The sequence below is a fragment of the Xiphophorus maculatus genome, chromosome 1 (genome assembly GCF_002775205.1).
Source record: "Xiphophorus maculatus strain JP 163 A chromosome 1, X_maculatus-5.0-male, whole genome shotgun sequence".
Classification (NCBI taxonomy): domain Eukaryota; kingdom Metazoa; phylum Chordata; class Actinopteri; order Cyprinodontiformes; family Poeciliidae; genus Xiphophorus; species Xiphophorus maculatus.
In genome coordinates this window covers 23,001,864-23,016,056 of record NC_036443.1, presented here as the reverse complement: position 1 = coordinate 23,016,056, position 14,193 = coordinate 23,001,864, and the positions used below count along the sequence as shown (strand labels likewise).

At 39.3% G+C, this 14,193-nt stretch overlaps 2 protein-coding genes across 4 annotated transcripts; one reads left to right on the top strand and one right to left on the bottom strand.

The window, feature by feature from the left end:
• Positions 1-554: 554 nt before the first annotated feature.
• On the top strand, positions 555-7,193 carry hmga1 (high mobility group AT-hook 1). 3 transcript variants are annotated; one of them, XM_023334390.1, is made up of 5 exons: positions 555-661; positions 1,621-1,723; positions 2,577-2,660; positions 3,635-3,691; positions 5,218-7,193. In XM_023334390.1, exons 2-5 carry the CDS (start codon positions 1,640-1,642, stop codon positions 5,278-5,280), a joined length of 288 nt encoding a protein of 95 aa, XP_023190158.1. In that variant the 5' UTR covers positions 555-661; positions 1,621-1,639; the 3' UTR covers positions 5,281-7,193. The 3 variants fall into 3 exon arrangements, with proteins under 3 accessions (XP_023190158.1, XP_023190149.1, XP_005801837.1); XM_023334381.1 differs by having other exon boundaries at positions 1,621-1,738; XM_005801780.3 differs by lacking the exon at positions 555-661 and adding an exon at positions 815-921 and having other exon boundaries at positions 1,621-1,738.
• On the bottom strand, positions 6,427-12,121 carry LOC102228712 (uncharacterized protein C3orf18-like). The gene is made up of 5 exons (XM_005801732.3): positions 12,035-12,121; positions 11,252-11,570; positions 11,145-11,170; positions 10,943-11,048; positions 6,427-9,217 (listed from the first exon to the last, which is right to left on the bottom strand). The coding sequence occupies exons 2-5, from the start codon at positions 11,360-11,362 to the stop codon at positions 9,149-9,151; spliced, it is 312 nt and encodes a 103-aa protein (XP_005801789.1). The 5' UTR covers positions 11,363-11,570; positions 12,035-12,121; the 3' UTR covers positions 6,427-9,148.
• Positions 12,122-14,193: the final 2,072 nt, after the last annotated feature.

Below are 14,193 nucleotides of genomic sequence, written 5' to 3'. Positions count from 1 at the left end.
GCAGAGATTAGTCTGAGGCAATATTGCAATTAGCAAGGTATGAGATAGTTTACTTAAAGACACAACAGGTTATTAAGAAGGGGCACAATTGCAATGGGTATGAAATTATACGGGATTTAGCAAAGGGACATTTTGTCCCTTTTCTAAGGGACCAAATTGTGTGCAACATTTGGTGCAACTTTTTTTTTTTTTATTTTCTCACCTGAGCAGAGAAGCTGACCACTTTCTGAGTCAGCTCCTGTTTACATTGGGGGAGGTCATAGTTCATGGTTGGAGACTGTGGAATGTAATGCTAGGCAAATGCATGCAATTTTAAATAACATTCACTCCGGAAATAATAAAACATAACTGTTCTGTTTCTGTTTCATTTCCTGTTTTCCAGTCTATAACTTCTTGCACCTCTGTTTTTGGTGTGAAGTGATTAAACCTGGAAAATGTAAGAATCAATGAGCAGTAAAGTGGAAGGGGGTTGGGTTTCGTCGTACTGTTGGTGGCCCATTTATCATATCTCCGCCCTCCAGTATTCCTGCTCCCCCTGAGGGCGGCTCTTTAAATTGTCCAAAAACTCCTCCTGTCCGGCGCCTTTTTTCCTTTATCTGCAAGAGAGAAGCCGCACGTGCGTTTTATTGAATGCCGTTGGATTAAACTCCTCGTCCTGCTGGTAAAAATATATAATATATAGATTTTTTTTATTTAAAAAAATATATATTTAAAATATAAAGCAACTATTTTATTTTAAGTCTGTTTTAAAGCTGCATGAGCTGGGGTTTAAATGGGCGGGCTGTGTGTTATCTGACGAATGAAAGCTGTAGCCTAGATCGGCTATTTAACCGGTTAGCCGCATACAAACCAGCTTGCGCTTAAAGGGAAACAATTCGGCTTTAGTTTTAAGACGGAGGCGATAAATCCGTGTAAATAAAGGTGGGTGCATAAATGGAGATGTGCTAAGCTAGAAATGATTCAATGCGGTGCTTTATTATTATTTTTACAAAGAGTCCCTAGCTCCGGCGGGAGAAGGCTGCACGCGCTCAACTTGAAGCCGTCTTTTGTTGCTTCGGCTCCGGGTTTTAGCCGCTGAGCGGCCGCTTCCTCCGCTTGAATCCTCGGTGTCATTTTAGAAAAATCCGAGCGAGCATTCAGCCGGGGCTCCTAGCTTGCAAATGCAAACGAGCACACAGCAGCCATTGTGTGTGTTGGCGGATCTCTCCGCGGCCACGGCGTGCAGACCTGCTGTGAGATAGTTCTGTGTGCACAGGCCTGATCGTGGGGGTACGGCGGCTACGGCAAAGAGGGAAAAAACAGGCCTCTAAGCATGGTTTAGTATAGGGGTATGCAATAGTAATTTGCAGGTTGTGTCCTTTCAGTATCGTGCAATCTGTTTTTGCCGTAAACCTCTTGTGTAGCAGCGCGCCGATGAGACAAAAATAGAGCTGGAAATAAGCGCGGATTAATTGAGTTAAACAGTGCGCGGTTAGGTCGGTCATTTGGGTTTGTTGTTGCGGTCAATGAGTTTAGTGGCTCGACTACTCCTCATTTCTACATGTTTTGTGTTTATACTCGACGCCTCGTCTTACACCAAGGCCAACCAGTGTGATATATATATATTTTTTTATTGCATAGGTTGAAAAGCTAAGCAAACATGAGCGACAAGGGGACAGTCTCAACGAAAGATAAGGAGGGGGCAGAGAAGAGAGGGCGTGGAAGACCCCGTAAGCAGCCGCAGGTAAAATCCTCAGACGTAAGTAGTGTCCCTTTACTCCTATCTACTCTGTCTCGTTTGCCTGTCCTACTACTACTAACCTCATTCGCACCAGAACATGGATTATGTAATAAGACCTCCAAATAGATTTCCATATCTTATTTGCAGATAACCAAAATAACTCCTTCAGTTGCCATCTGTTGCATCTGATGCTCCTGCAGATACTATTGCAGGTAAAAGGTTCATACATGTCCGTGTCCTCCTGAGGTGAAGACTGAAATGAATGCAGATAGGCCAGCTCCAGGATGGCCTTGTGACCATTTGTTCAGTTGCTTATCAGTGGAGAGATTTACAATAAACTTCCTCCCTGGTTTGCAAGCAACCAGTAACCCAACACCTTTAAACTGGTTTTAACCCCTCTCCCCACTACTCCACACTCCAGGCCCACCCCCGCTCCCTCACTGTGATGCATGACATAGCAGAGGCGAAGCGCAGAGTGGATCATATAGATGTCCCTCAGCTTGCTGTGTTTTACTATTGAGTTCCTCTGTTGCTAAGAGCTGTGGTGATAAACACTCCAGAAATGCAACAGTAGACAAGTCGGCTATGACACGGCTTCTAACCACAAGGTACGCATGAAAGGATGAGTCATGCCACGCCGAATTCACCTAACTGTACAAGGTGATGGTATTTCCCTAAATGCCCATCAGAGTGTTAAATTGTTTTTGTTTCAATTTTATGAAATGCATTGAAGTGTTTGACTTTGTTTGAGCTCATTTATGCCAAGGAACTTTAAGTCATCAAATGAGAAGACGGTGAACGTTTTTACATTTTCATGTGTGTTATTGTATGTAAACTTCAACCTGTTTGCTTTCAGGAGGCAAGTGGGTCCCCAACTCCAAAGAGGCCCCGAGGGCGACCAAAGGGGAGCAAAAATAAGGCAACTGGTGGCAAGGGCAAAGTAAGTCTCCTCAGAATGGGAGTTTCAGCTGCAACCGAAAGTATACAGAAAGATGTTGCAGATGGCAGTTGATGTATCTATTTTTAATTTTTTTTTCTAGATTAAGCTCTTCCTGTTTGAAACTCCAGATCCCTTTTGGTTAAGGAGTGCTTGTAGCAGCAGCAGCTAACCTCATCCGTCTAAAGGATGCCAGGCTGTTGATTTTGATTCATTTTTCTTTTTTTGGATACCACCTAATGGTGTCAGAAATAGCATGGCGATTGCTTCCCACTGTAAAGAATCTTGGTTTGCTGGTTTACCCTTGGGTTGGTAGGGGGGGCTATAGCTGTGTGGAAGATGGCGGAGGAGAGGCGGGGGTGATGATGCTCACTCGGTGCATCCTGTCCTCCAGTTTCCTGCAGCTTGTCACATGCACTGTGCGGTGCAGGTGCAGCGGCCGCAAGACTGTTTCCAGGCTGACACTGAGCGCCCCCTCTGCCTCCAGCAGGCACACAGCCCTAGTTCTTCACTGCCTGTCGTCTCATAGCAACAACAGATTTTTTTTTCCCCTCTTCCTTCGCCCCAACCCTTCCAGCTCCCCTGTGTGCTCTCGCTTGCTGCTATCTATGGGAAAGGGAGGAATGGAGGGAGTACAGGAGACGCACACATGCGTGTGCACTGATATAGGTTTAGAAGCAACGGAGGGTTTGTGTCTCTGCTCGGTTTCACCAGCTGTCTCTGCGCCTTGGACCAGGTGGCCAGCGAACTGGAGTGCCCTGTGTGCAGTTCCAGTCGGCCTTCCAGATAATAGCCAATGAACCCGATGCCCCCTTTCTATCTGTCCAGTTGTAGTGCTTCCACTGCCACCTAGAGGGGATGTGCTATAACAAATTTGTTTTGTACTCAAGCCTGCAACTCTACAACTCACTGAGATTACAACTTAATGATGAGAACCTTGTAACAGCCTTGGTGGCCTTCTCTGGTTTTTTTCACAGAAAGGTGCAGGAGCCTCACCTGCAGGAGGAAAACGCAGGGGACGACCCAAGAAGGAGGCAAGTATGCTGCTCAAATCTGAGTTTATGACTCCAATAAATATCTTCCCGTTTAAATATTTTGGTTTGCTCAAGGGTTCAGATCTGTTATTGCTAGTTGGTTGCCCCGAACAGGGATTAAAGGCAAAATAAATGAGACTAGAGAGTAATGCATGTTTCAAAGTAACATTTTTTTTAAAGGGGCAGACTTATGTAATCAACTTTATTTGAGCTTTATTTAATGTTATGTTAGTCCCTCATCAAAAACATACATGACTTTTGCCTTGACTCTTTCATACAAGTTTAAGAAATTCTTTAATCTCCTGTGGCAACCAAGCACCACCTTTGATGGCACAGCTCCTCCCTAAGAGCTGCAGATTTCGAGCTTCTGTGTCAGAGCATTCTTTCCTTGTGACAACCCTATTTAACTCCTTCAAACTAGCCAGCAGCAATTAGCAATCAGCTGGTGGAACTGTGCATCTGCTGAGCATCTGCATTATAGGAGCTACTTCTCAGTACAACACTGGTTAAATACTTTAAAAGGTTGATAGAGCAGCGCTGTTGTGATGACTTCCTGAAGATGGATTGTTGGAAAGAGCAGAAGTTTCTTAAAGAGACAGGCCCAATTTCAAGGTAAAATGTCTTTAAGTCATATTTGATATAAACAGCATTTTTATAATGACTGAAGGTAACAGTTATTGTGATAATACTGCCCCTTTAAGATTGGACTAAACAAATTTAAACTTTAGTATTTTTGACACAAAATTTAACTACAATCAAGAACAAACATATGGGTATGAAATGGTTTCACATGTATAAAACAAAAGTAGGAAAGTAGGTACAAATTGGCAGCGGTTGAAATTGACCAGCTAGAATCAACATTAACATGAGCGGTACCCTACACCATTTCTGTCCCAGAGTGAGTGATTGGTATGACTGTCTGGTGAGTGACGTTCCTTTTTAAGAACCCAAGTGAAGTGGAGATTCATTCATACAGACCGGCCATTTCTTTATTGCAAGTCTCCACCTGATTGTGCTAACATGTAGAGATTTCTTTTTCATAGTATCTGTGGCCTTAGGCAAGAATTTGAGGTTTCGTAGTAACATTGTGATGTGCATCACTTGTTTGAACTCCAGGAGGCATCGGGATTGCATTAGTCATAGTGAGGAGTGACCCAAAAGTCCCCTCCTTAACATGGCCCACCCCTGTTTTTAGTTTTTTTGTTTCTTTTATTATTTTATGAATGAACAACTTGGAGTAAATGAGTGGAAGAAAAAAAAACAGGATGATTCATTATGACTCACTGGTGATGAATCACTTTTCACTACAGATGCTTCACCCTTCCCTGGGGTGCTTTTTCATGCCACAGTGGTTTGTCAAAGAACACTTATTTAATTTCTTTTAACCAAGTTGGCACTTGACAAAAAACAGTCGCATCAAGGCATGAATCACAGGCAGCGATTTACACCGCTTCAGAAACATCGTCTTTTGTCTCTGTATGTTGTGGGCGTATGCAGAAAGTCTGACTTTACTTTTTCTGTCACAGGAGAAGGAGGAAAAGGCATCCCAAGAATCATCTGAGGAAGAGGAGGAGGAAGATGACCAGTAATTCAATACATGCTACCTCACTCTACATACTGACTTACTGTTATCCAGAAACTGGGCTGTATCAACACCAGTGCCACCACTTGACCACTGTTCACGACAAAGCCCTCCCCTTTGTCAAAGGGTGGGGTTAACACAGTACATATATCATGCAGCAGCACTGGATTTAAACAAAATGGACTTGATCAAGCATAGATCTAAGCATTACATGACAGGTAACAGCCCTTCTACATGTCATGTTATCACAAGTCTTTTATACTGGACAAGGTGTGCTCTGAAGAGCCTGGGTGTTTGTTAGTCTCCCCTAAAGACCGTTAGGACATATTTCCTCTGCTTAGTGTCATTTATTGCATCTGCGATAGTAGAACATATAGACTTTCTTGTTTTTGTATTGGACAAAGGTAAATTTTTACCCATTTGCTGTTTAGTTTTGTTACATGTGAGTAAAGTGATTAACCTATCCTTTGCATTGTATTCTAGATGGAGATGAGCTTCAGCATTTAGGATGAGCATAGGTTACTGATGGTAGAGGTGTCCGTTTCGTGTCGAGTTCATTCATGATTTTATTTTAATTTTTTTCAAACTCTGGACAGAACTGGGCATCTTCCACCTGACCGCTTTTTCCTGTAGAGCAGTGTAGATTTTAGAGGAGCTTAAAACATTCTCAGTCCTTTTTGCATGTAGTGGGGAGATGTAAAGTAAGTTTGATGGGTTTTGTTTTTTTTTCCTTCATCAAAATACTCTGATCAGACTTGCAGTTTGTTCCTCTGGGTTATATACCATTTAAGAGAAACCATGAGTGTGCTGCTTTTTGTGTTTTATAACAATTCTATTTGGTATATTTTTAGAAAGAGTTTTAGGCTGAAAAGTAATCTGTCGTTTCTTCAGGGAGCTTTTACAAATGCGGTTACTTTTTTTTTCCCTCTCTTTCCCTCATGCGCTCACTCGGTCACTGCAATTGGTCAAACAAGGAGTATGATTGTAATAGTGGATAGTTGGTGGCACTACTATCCAACAGGGCTGTACATTTTTTATTTCTCATTCCATTTAGCCATCACTGCTTAATCTAGCTTCTTCCTCACTTAGTAACGTAACGGTAACCCTACTTTCCTTAATCTTCTGAAGATGTGTGTCGTTTGTGTCTACTACATTTTTTTTTTTTTTTTCATTGTCAGGGAACCTGTATCCATAGTACACTTAACTGGGTTTCCCCCCCCAACACACACACACACCTAAGCTGCTACAACCTCAGTTACAAATCCCCGGAAAACTGCAAACAGGCAAAACAAAGCCTGGATTCTCATACCTCAATTTAACAGCTTACTTCACCTTATGATTGCATTCAACTGGTTTTTCTATTTTTAATGTAACCTCTGACAAGAGTTAAGTTTTTCTTTTTTCATCTTTTTGATCATGTTGACTAGGTGTAAAATGTAATTGTGCGCCAGACTTTGCAGACAGGTTTTAAAATGTGTGAAGCAAGTCAGGGAGACCTGTCAGCTCAACAATTGTGTTCGCTGACTGTGGTAGACTAGCAGGTGTGTTTTTATCTTTTTTTTTTTTTTTTTTTTTCTTCTGCACTGAAATGTTGGATTTTCATGGACAAATGCGAGTTTGTGTAGAGTAGGCACTCTTCACTGTTCAGTCAGGCGCTGTGCATTCTGCATTAACGCACAGAGCTGCTCTTATTGTTTTCATTAAAGTCGTACAGTCTCTTGTCTTTGTCCCCTTCCAACTACACAACTGCATCTAGACATTTCTCTTTAAATCATGCATTTGTTGATTTATATACTGTAAACTCAATAGGATGGGATCATGCTTTTTAATGTACACCTATATAAATGTACAATGTCTATATTTCTATGGTGCCCTACAATTTGTATCAGAAATGGACAATAAAGAGAACTTTCTTTGTCATTTTTGTCATGTTTATTGTACTAATGCCCCCTAATTTGAACTCTTGTTTAAAAAAAAAAAAAAGTTGTATTACAATATTTTAAGAAGCGACAGCATAGTCTAAGCAAAAGTACAGGTGGATCCCAATAATTTTAAATCGTATCAAATTATTTAGAATTTGAAATTGTACAGATGCCACCAAGCACAATCTGCTTGGTGGTACTTATTTATTTGTTACAATAAATAAGTAACAAGTACTTAATTTCTTTGTTAATTTCTTAATTTCACAATCTGCTTGGTGGTATAGGTAGCGTTGTTTAAGGAATATGGTTTGCACATAAGGAAAACTCCAGTTTTTCCTTCCACGTAACTTTCCATATTGTTTTGATTACAGTGCACTCAGCCTGTTTAACAGTCCTCTTCAAAAGAGCCTTTTGCAGTTTGTCTAAAGGTCTAACCCTTGTCTTCCGTTTACCGTCTTGAGCTAAGAATTGTAACAGACTAATTTGTTTTAAAGGTACTGTAACTGCATGTGGCTGTAGTGCTGTTTTTCAGTAACATTCACTGTTACCATGGCCATTAAAATCAGTAATCGTTTTATCCCTGCAACACAAGTTGCATACCTGAACAAATGTGTATGAGCTATGCATTCTCACAATCTGCTTCATAATGATCTAATCTGATCGCATGACCTACACCCATGTAACATTTTATGAGACACTAAATTGGGTTTTCCACAGCTAATATAATTCTAAAAATAAGCTTAAGATATACTAACTTGTAATATCAGTTTCACTTTATTAGAATTACTGACATTTTCAATAATTGTCTAGAACTGCATTCAAGGAGAAGAAAAGAATTCCAACATCACAGCAATAGTACATAGTCAAAAGTGTCACCTAAAGTTGGATTCTTAAACGCAAGTCATTCCAGATAAGATATATGAAGATCTTTGAGTGGTGCATTTAAGGTTTCTATATGATTAAAAAGAGAAACCTGACAAGCATGAAAAATGTATGTAAAGGCTCCAAATACCAGAACTGTGAAGCCTTCCATAAAAACACACAGTTACGTTTACATTCAACAAATGAAAGGCAAAAGTTTATAATGTGTAAAAGGTTTCCTGAGTGCTGGAAACAGTCAGACGTATGGAATTCATCTAAGCAGATTTTTCAGCCAGACGTAAATTTTCTGGTGCCATGCCTCGAAGACAGGACATATTTTCAGATCCAGTCACAACTCATTTAAGAGCCGGGAGGAAGTTGGTGTTATTTGCTCCTGATTTTTGCATCTCATGCCATTGTTAAGAGTCACAGGATTTGGCAAAGCAGGACAAAATAAAATAAAGCTTTCCAAGGCAGCGGTTCAAAGCAACAAAACGAAAGGAGGATGTTTCAAGCCTTTGACTAGAAAGGAAACAGAAATTAAAAACAAGCTTTCTTTAACAAATTTCACCTGATCAACATGGGGCTTTAGCGTTTGTAATCGTAAAAGCGTTTCATCAAAGAAGCCGCTATTGCTCTGCAAACAACCTCTGCACACGCCAGATCTGAGCGCTGATGTTTAACTAGTACATAACATTCGCAGCCCTACCACAGTGAATGCAGGCAGCAAGTTATGCGAGCGGTACAGATGCCTACTGCAACCCACAGGAACAAGGCTGCTTGCCACAAGCTGCCCACAACAGCATTAAGAATGTAAACAAAACACCAAATGCACAAGAGGTTTTGTCTTCTGCTTTCCCAGAATTTGGTGCCACAGAGTATGACAGTAAAAATGTATTTGAATAAATAATTTCCAATAAATAAGTAACAAGTACTTAATTTCTTTGGCTCTTAAATCGCCGATGTAATCTGAGATAAAGACAACAGGAGCAAAATAGAGCAATGTGACAGATGAGTTAAAAGAAGGGCCAATCTTTGAGTCTGAAGGTTGTCTTCTCGCTCCTCAGCATCCTGCGCCAGGCTGAGCTGTCATCAAGCTGTCACATCTTTGGACAGAAGAGGTTGCTGCTGTTGATAGCTTCTTGCCCAGCCTTGCACAATCTGTGCACATGAAACACAGCAGAACAGATTAACTGAGTCACAGGTTTCCAGTTTCCGACCTCGATGAAGTTTTTGACCAAAACGGAACAATCCATGTTGCAGATTTTGACTTTTGTTAAAAACATACTGGACATCAACAAATTTAGGAGAATAAACAGCCTCTATAACATAAGATGTAAATACTGAACAGTTTTGTCTCAGCACTTGATGTCTTACACGAGAAACTGAAAGCGATGCAATATCGCAATGTCATAAAGAGTAACTCTCTATCACCACCTAGTGCTCAACTCAACACTGTGCAGCAGTGGTAGCAGTGAAGCTGATAATACCATTTTTTCTTGAATCTGTTGACTTAAGGCTATGAGATGAGTAAAATTTACATGAGGAAAAGTAATGCTGTATAAATCAATTACCATTTTTGCGTTTCTAAAAAATGTTTTAGAACATTTTGAAAATCAACTCAATTTTGTAGTCTATTATAGATCAGCTTTAGCTACATAAGTCCATGTAGAGTTCCAACTTGACTGTATATCACAAAAAAGTAGTGGATTATCACAGAATAGCAAATATGAAATCTAAAAGTATAATACAGAATTGAAAGAAGTACATGTAAAATTATTTAGAAAATATCATGCACTTACACATAGGACAGATACAGTACATAGTTCCAGAAGCTACATAAATCCTAAGAATCTATACATTTATAACATTTGGTGCACCAAATATTAAACAGACTTAGATCTGAATACAAATGTCAGAACCTATTATGAAATACTTAAAATTTTGCTAATTAGTATAACTTCTATCTAGTTATTAAAATATATAGGAATGGTATTTTGCACACATATTTTATTTATTTGATTCTCTGCCTCAAGTTAATGTTTTTAACATCTTCAAACATTTGACAAGCAAAGAGAAGATGAAATCTGATGTTTTGTTATGTCTCATACTTGATAAAAATTTGTATTAACTTTTTGTACACGGTTTATATTCTATCTGTATGTTTCAAGGACCAAGTAAAAACAAAATAGTGCAAATAAAACTATTTTCCATCAATTGAAGTACAACCCCTGCTATCAGCATCTAAATAATATTAGATACTTAAGGCTAAAACTTTAAACTCAAGGCCAACTGTTACCTTATTTAGATTACACAAAGATACTCTGAATCAAATTTATGGTCCTATAAATAAAACACAACTTGAATTCGGGAAATCCAAAGATTTTCTATACTTGTCCTCAAACTGGAAACTGCTAAAAGTAAATTTTATATGTTTACTATTCTTTTATAAGATGCTGTAAAAACAACATGTCCACGAATGATGAACTGAATTGACTCCAAAACAAGTCAAAGGTCACTAATGTGGGCAGGGATAAAGAGATTTTAGTTTGAACCTGAAAGAAAAGCTGTGATGAAACAATACTGCCTGCTATTATTGCATTGTTTGTTGCATTTAGATTTAAATTTGTAAAAGGGGAAGATGCAATTTGAGGAACTACGGAAGTCTAAAGCTAAATGCTGCAACTAAAGATAACAGTGGGTATGTTTTTACACTGTTAAAGACATACTCCACAAATAGAGTGAAAATTGTGGTTTTACTGAGAAATATATTTTCACTCTGGATTTACAGGAATCCAACTAAAGATGTTCCTCATCCAATATAATAGTATACACCTTTCCTTTAATTTACAAAGGACACTGTCGCTGAGAGTTTGCGTCTCCTACCCTTGTGTCCTCTTCTCTCCACAAAAGCTCCTGTTCAACTTCATGAAGCTCCTCTGCAGGGTCATACGTGTAAACAGGTAACAGCTGATGCCGAAGTCTGTCGATCCTAAGGCAGAAGATAAAGTGCATCAAGAAATCAATGGGTCACACTGAGGAAGTAAGAGGCAGTGCCAGCTAATCAATACCCTGAGTTTGTTCTCACCTCCTTTTCCTACGCAGACATAAAATCTAGAACAAACAAAATAAAAAGTGCATGAGAGCTGCATCTTTCTAAGTCTCTAATGTCACACATTCTGATGAGCTACTTACCAAAACTGTAGCAATTCCAGCAATAGTTATAAGAAGGAATGGCACCAGCACGTAGCTCACCGCCACACCCCCATCTTTGTGGGCAGGGGGCTGAGTGGTAGTGCTGTTCATCCTAATTAACGTTCAAGGGGGAAAGGGCCACAGGGGGCCTGCTTGTGTGTGGGATCTTTGTACAGGCACCAGTGCCCCCTCCTCCTCCTGTTGGCTGACACTGTGTTGCAGCGGCTCTGTCGTCAGGCTGCCCCCTTGTTTATGCCTCATCCTCGTCGTTCATGTGACTTCCACATGGTATCACTGCCCTCCCTAATCAGCGAGCAATCTAAGGAAGCACATAATGGAAATGGTCTGTACACAGCTATCTGTCTGTCAAGGAAAGTGTCAAATAAATAGAAAGAGGAAGATTTAGGAGTAAGAGAACCAGTCATGCTGCAGAAACTAATGATTAAATGACTAAAGATTTAAACGGGCCAATGTTAGCAAGCCGTATTTTACCGATTTGCCACGATTAGCACTTGTTTAAAAAAAGGCACGCCATCTAAATCAATGCAATCCTTACCTATAAGTAAAATGTTACCTTTACGCCTCACCTGACTGCTGTAACAAAAGTGTCTTCAACGCTACAAATAATTTTTGTTTAGCTGTTGTAACTTGATGGTGAGTTTCCTGCAGCATTGCGCAAAAAAGGTGATTAAACTGCGATAAATATAACTTACTCGGTCAGTAAGACTAAACACACGGCCTGCCATAACATGTTATACTCATTTTAGGTCAATTCTTACTCACTCTGCAGAATAAAAAGCCTTCTTTCCTTTAAGACTTGACGTTCACTAGCTTCAGACAGACGACCTTTCACTACCAGTGACAACAGTGTACGAGCTTCCGGTTTGAACCCTTCAGAATAAAAGACTGATCTCACGCGAAGCAACGAAAAGTAAAAGTGATTTTAATTCGATGTATTTGGATTCTCCGTCATGGACCACTACAAAGTATTGCATATTTATGATGTGTGAGAAAATTATATATGATATATGCAAATTCGTATCCACCCCCCATCTAGAGACTGAAATCTTTGCCCGTTCTTTTCCACAAAATATTTCAAGCACAGTCAGATTGGATGAGTGCAATCTAAGTTTTCAATCGGACTTAGGTCTAATATATTAATCCTACTACTTTATGAGACTCCGAGTGCACGAAGTGTATGAACAAAGACAAATGTATTTTGCACAGTTAAAACTCCATTTTAGCTCTGACTGTTTTGGTGTCCTGTAGAATGTGATTTTCCCCCAATCTTAAGTCTTTTGCAGCCTCCAAGAGATTTTCTCCCCAGATCTTTCTGGGGTTTTTCTTTCTAATGACTGTCAAAATGTTTTCACAAAAAGGTTGTGTTGACAAGTTTAAAGTCATACAGATAAAATACCTTGTTTGGGCTTTCAGTTGCTAGTTCTGATGAAGAGAGATACCAAGATTGTTTCAACAGCTTTATAAAGGCACAACTATCATGGCTGCTTGTCAACATGAATCTAAAAAATGAAAAGTCAAACAAACATCTTGTCATTTCAAATTGAACTGCATTGTTGGTTGCTTTTTTGGCAGATCTACTTTCAAAGAATAAAATAGAAGAGAGAGCAAATTATGCTGCTATGACTCTTGTTAGAAAAGTCTGAACCAAACAGATACACGTCTGAGATACTAAAGAGATCTTTTACAGTGTCAGCACATTATTTCCTCAACTGTGTCCTAATTGTCCACTTTCTCAACAAAATCTTGCGAGATGGAATCTGTGCAAATCACGCTTGTGTTTCCACTACTGTTAAAAAGTCTCTTTGCCAGTTCAACCATCAGAAAATACAAGAATACTGTCCAATACACAGTATTTAATATCAAAACTATTTTTTGTCTTTTAGCTTTGAACAAGAAATTTTACAGCTTATAAAGAAGTTTAAGAAGAAGATGGAGTGAAAGGACAAAAACATCTAATTTCTTTATTTGATGCATTCAAGACGTTAGACTTTCTGTAATCATTTGAAGAAGTCTTGATAGTTCTCCACTTGATAATCCTCCGAGTTTTTGTTTGTTGCACTGTTTGTAATTGGCCGCTAGATGTCACTAAACCTGAGGAAATTATTAAATATGTGTTTTAGGAAATACTGTATGTTGAAACTATGTTAGTAGTAAAAAGGTTAAATTTGTGTATCGATTTCTCGTCTGAATGACCTGTAACCCATATGTTAATAGTGGGTTTTTCACACAATAGAGATATGTAATATTGCCTACATTTTGTCATTCACCTGAGATTGTGTTTATTGTATGTGAATGTGTGATAAACCATGTAAACTTAGTTTTTCAGAACCAAGCGATAAAATAAACAATTTTTACTGGTGGCAGTTTATTTGCACTTGAGCCAATTTGCATAAGAAAAAGAGACATCATCTGACTGATCTAGTTTAAGGTCTGCTATGGCCTCCAATCTGCAGAAGAAAACACCCCCCTCTCTTCATCCTGTTTGATGCTGAACGGCTTTGACAGGATGCCTTATTTCAGTGGAAGCTGCACCTCAGAAATAACAATGAAGCATGTAAAAGAGAATCAGTATATCTAAGTGTGAAGGTTGCCTAACATTGTATAATATAATTTTTTAGATATATAAAACTAACTAATTAGAATATCCAATTAGGGGTTTACCTGTTATAGTCAAACTCCACAGATTTGGTCTTTTTGGAAGAGTGGAGCACCATCGTCTTACAGCAAGAAGATCTTTCTGCATGGTATTTGCATGTTCTCCCTGAATATTTGTGAGTCATGGCTTCCTCCTACAGTCCAAACATATGACCATCAGACTAACTGGTCTTTCTACACTACCTTTTGGTGTGAATGTGTGGGCATGATTATTTGTCCTGTGTCTCTATGTTGGCCTGTGATGAATTGGCGACCTGTTCATGATA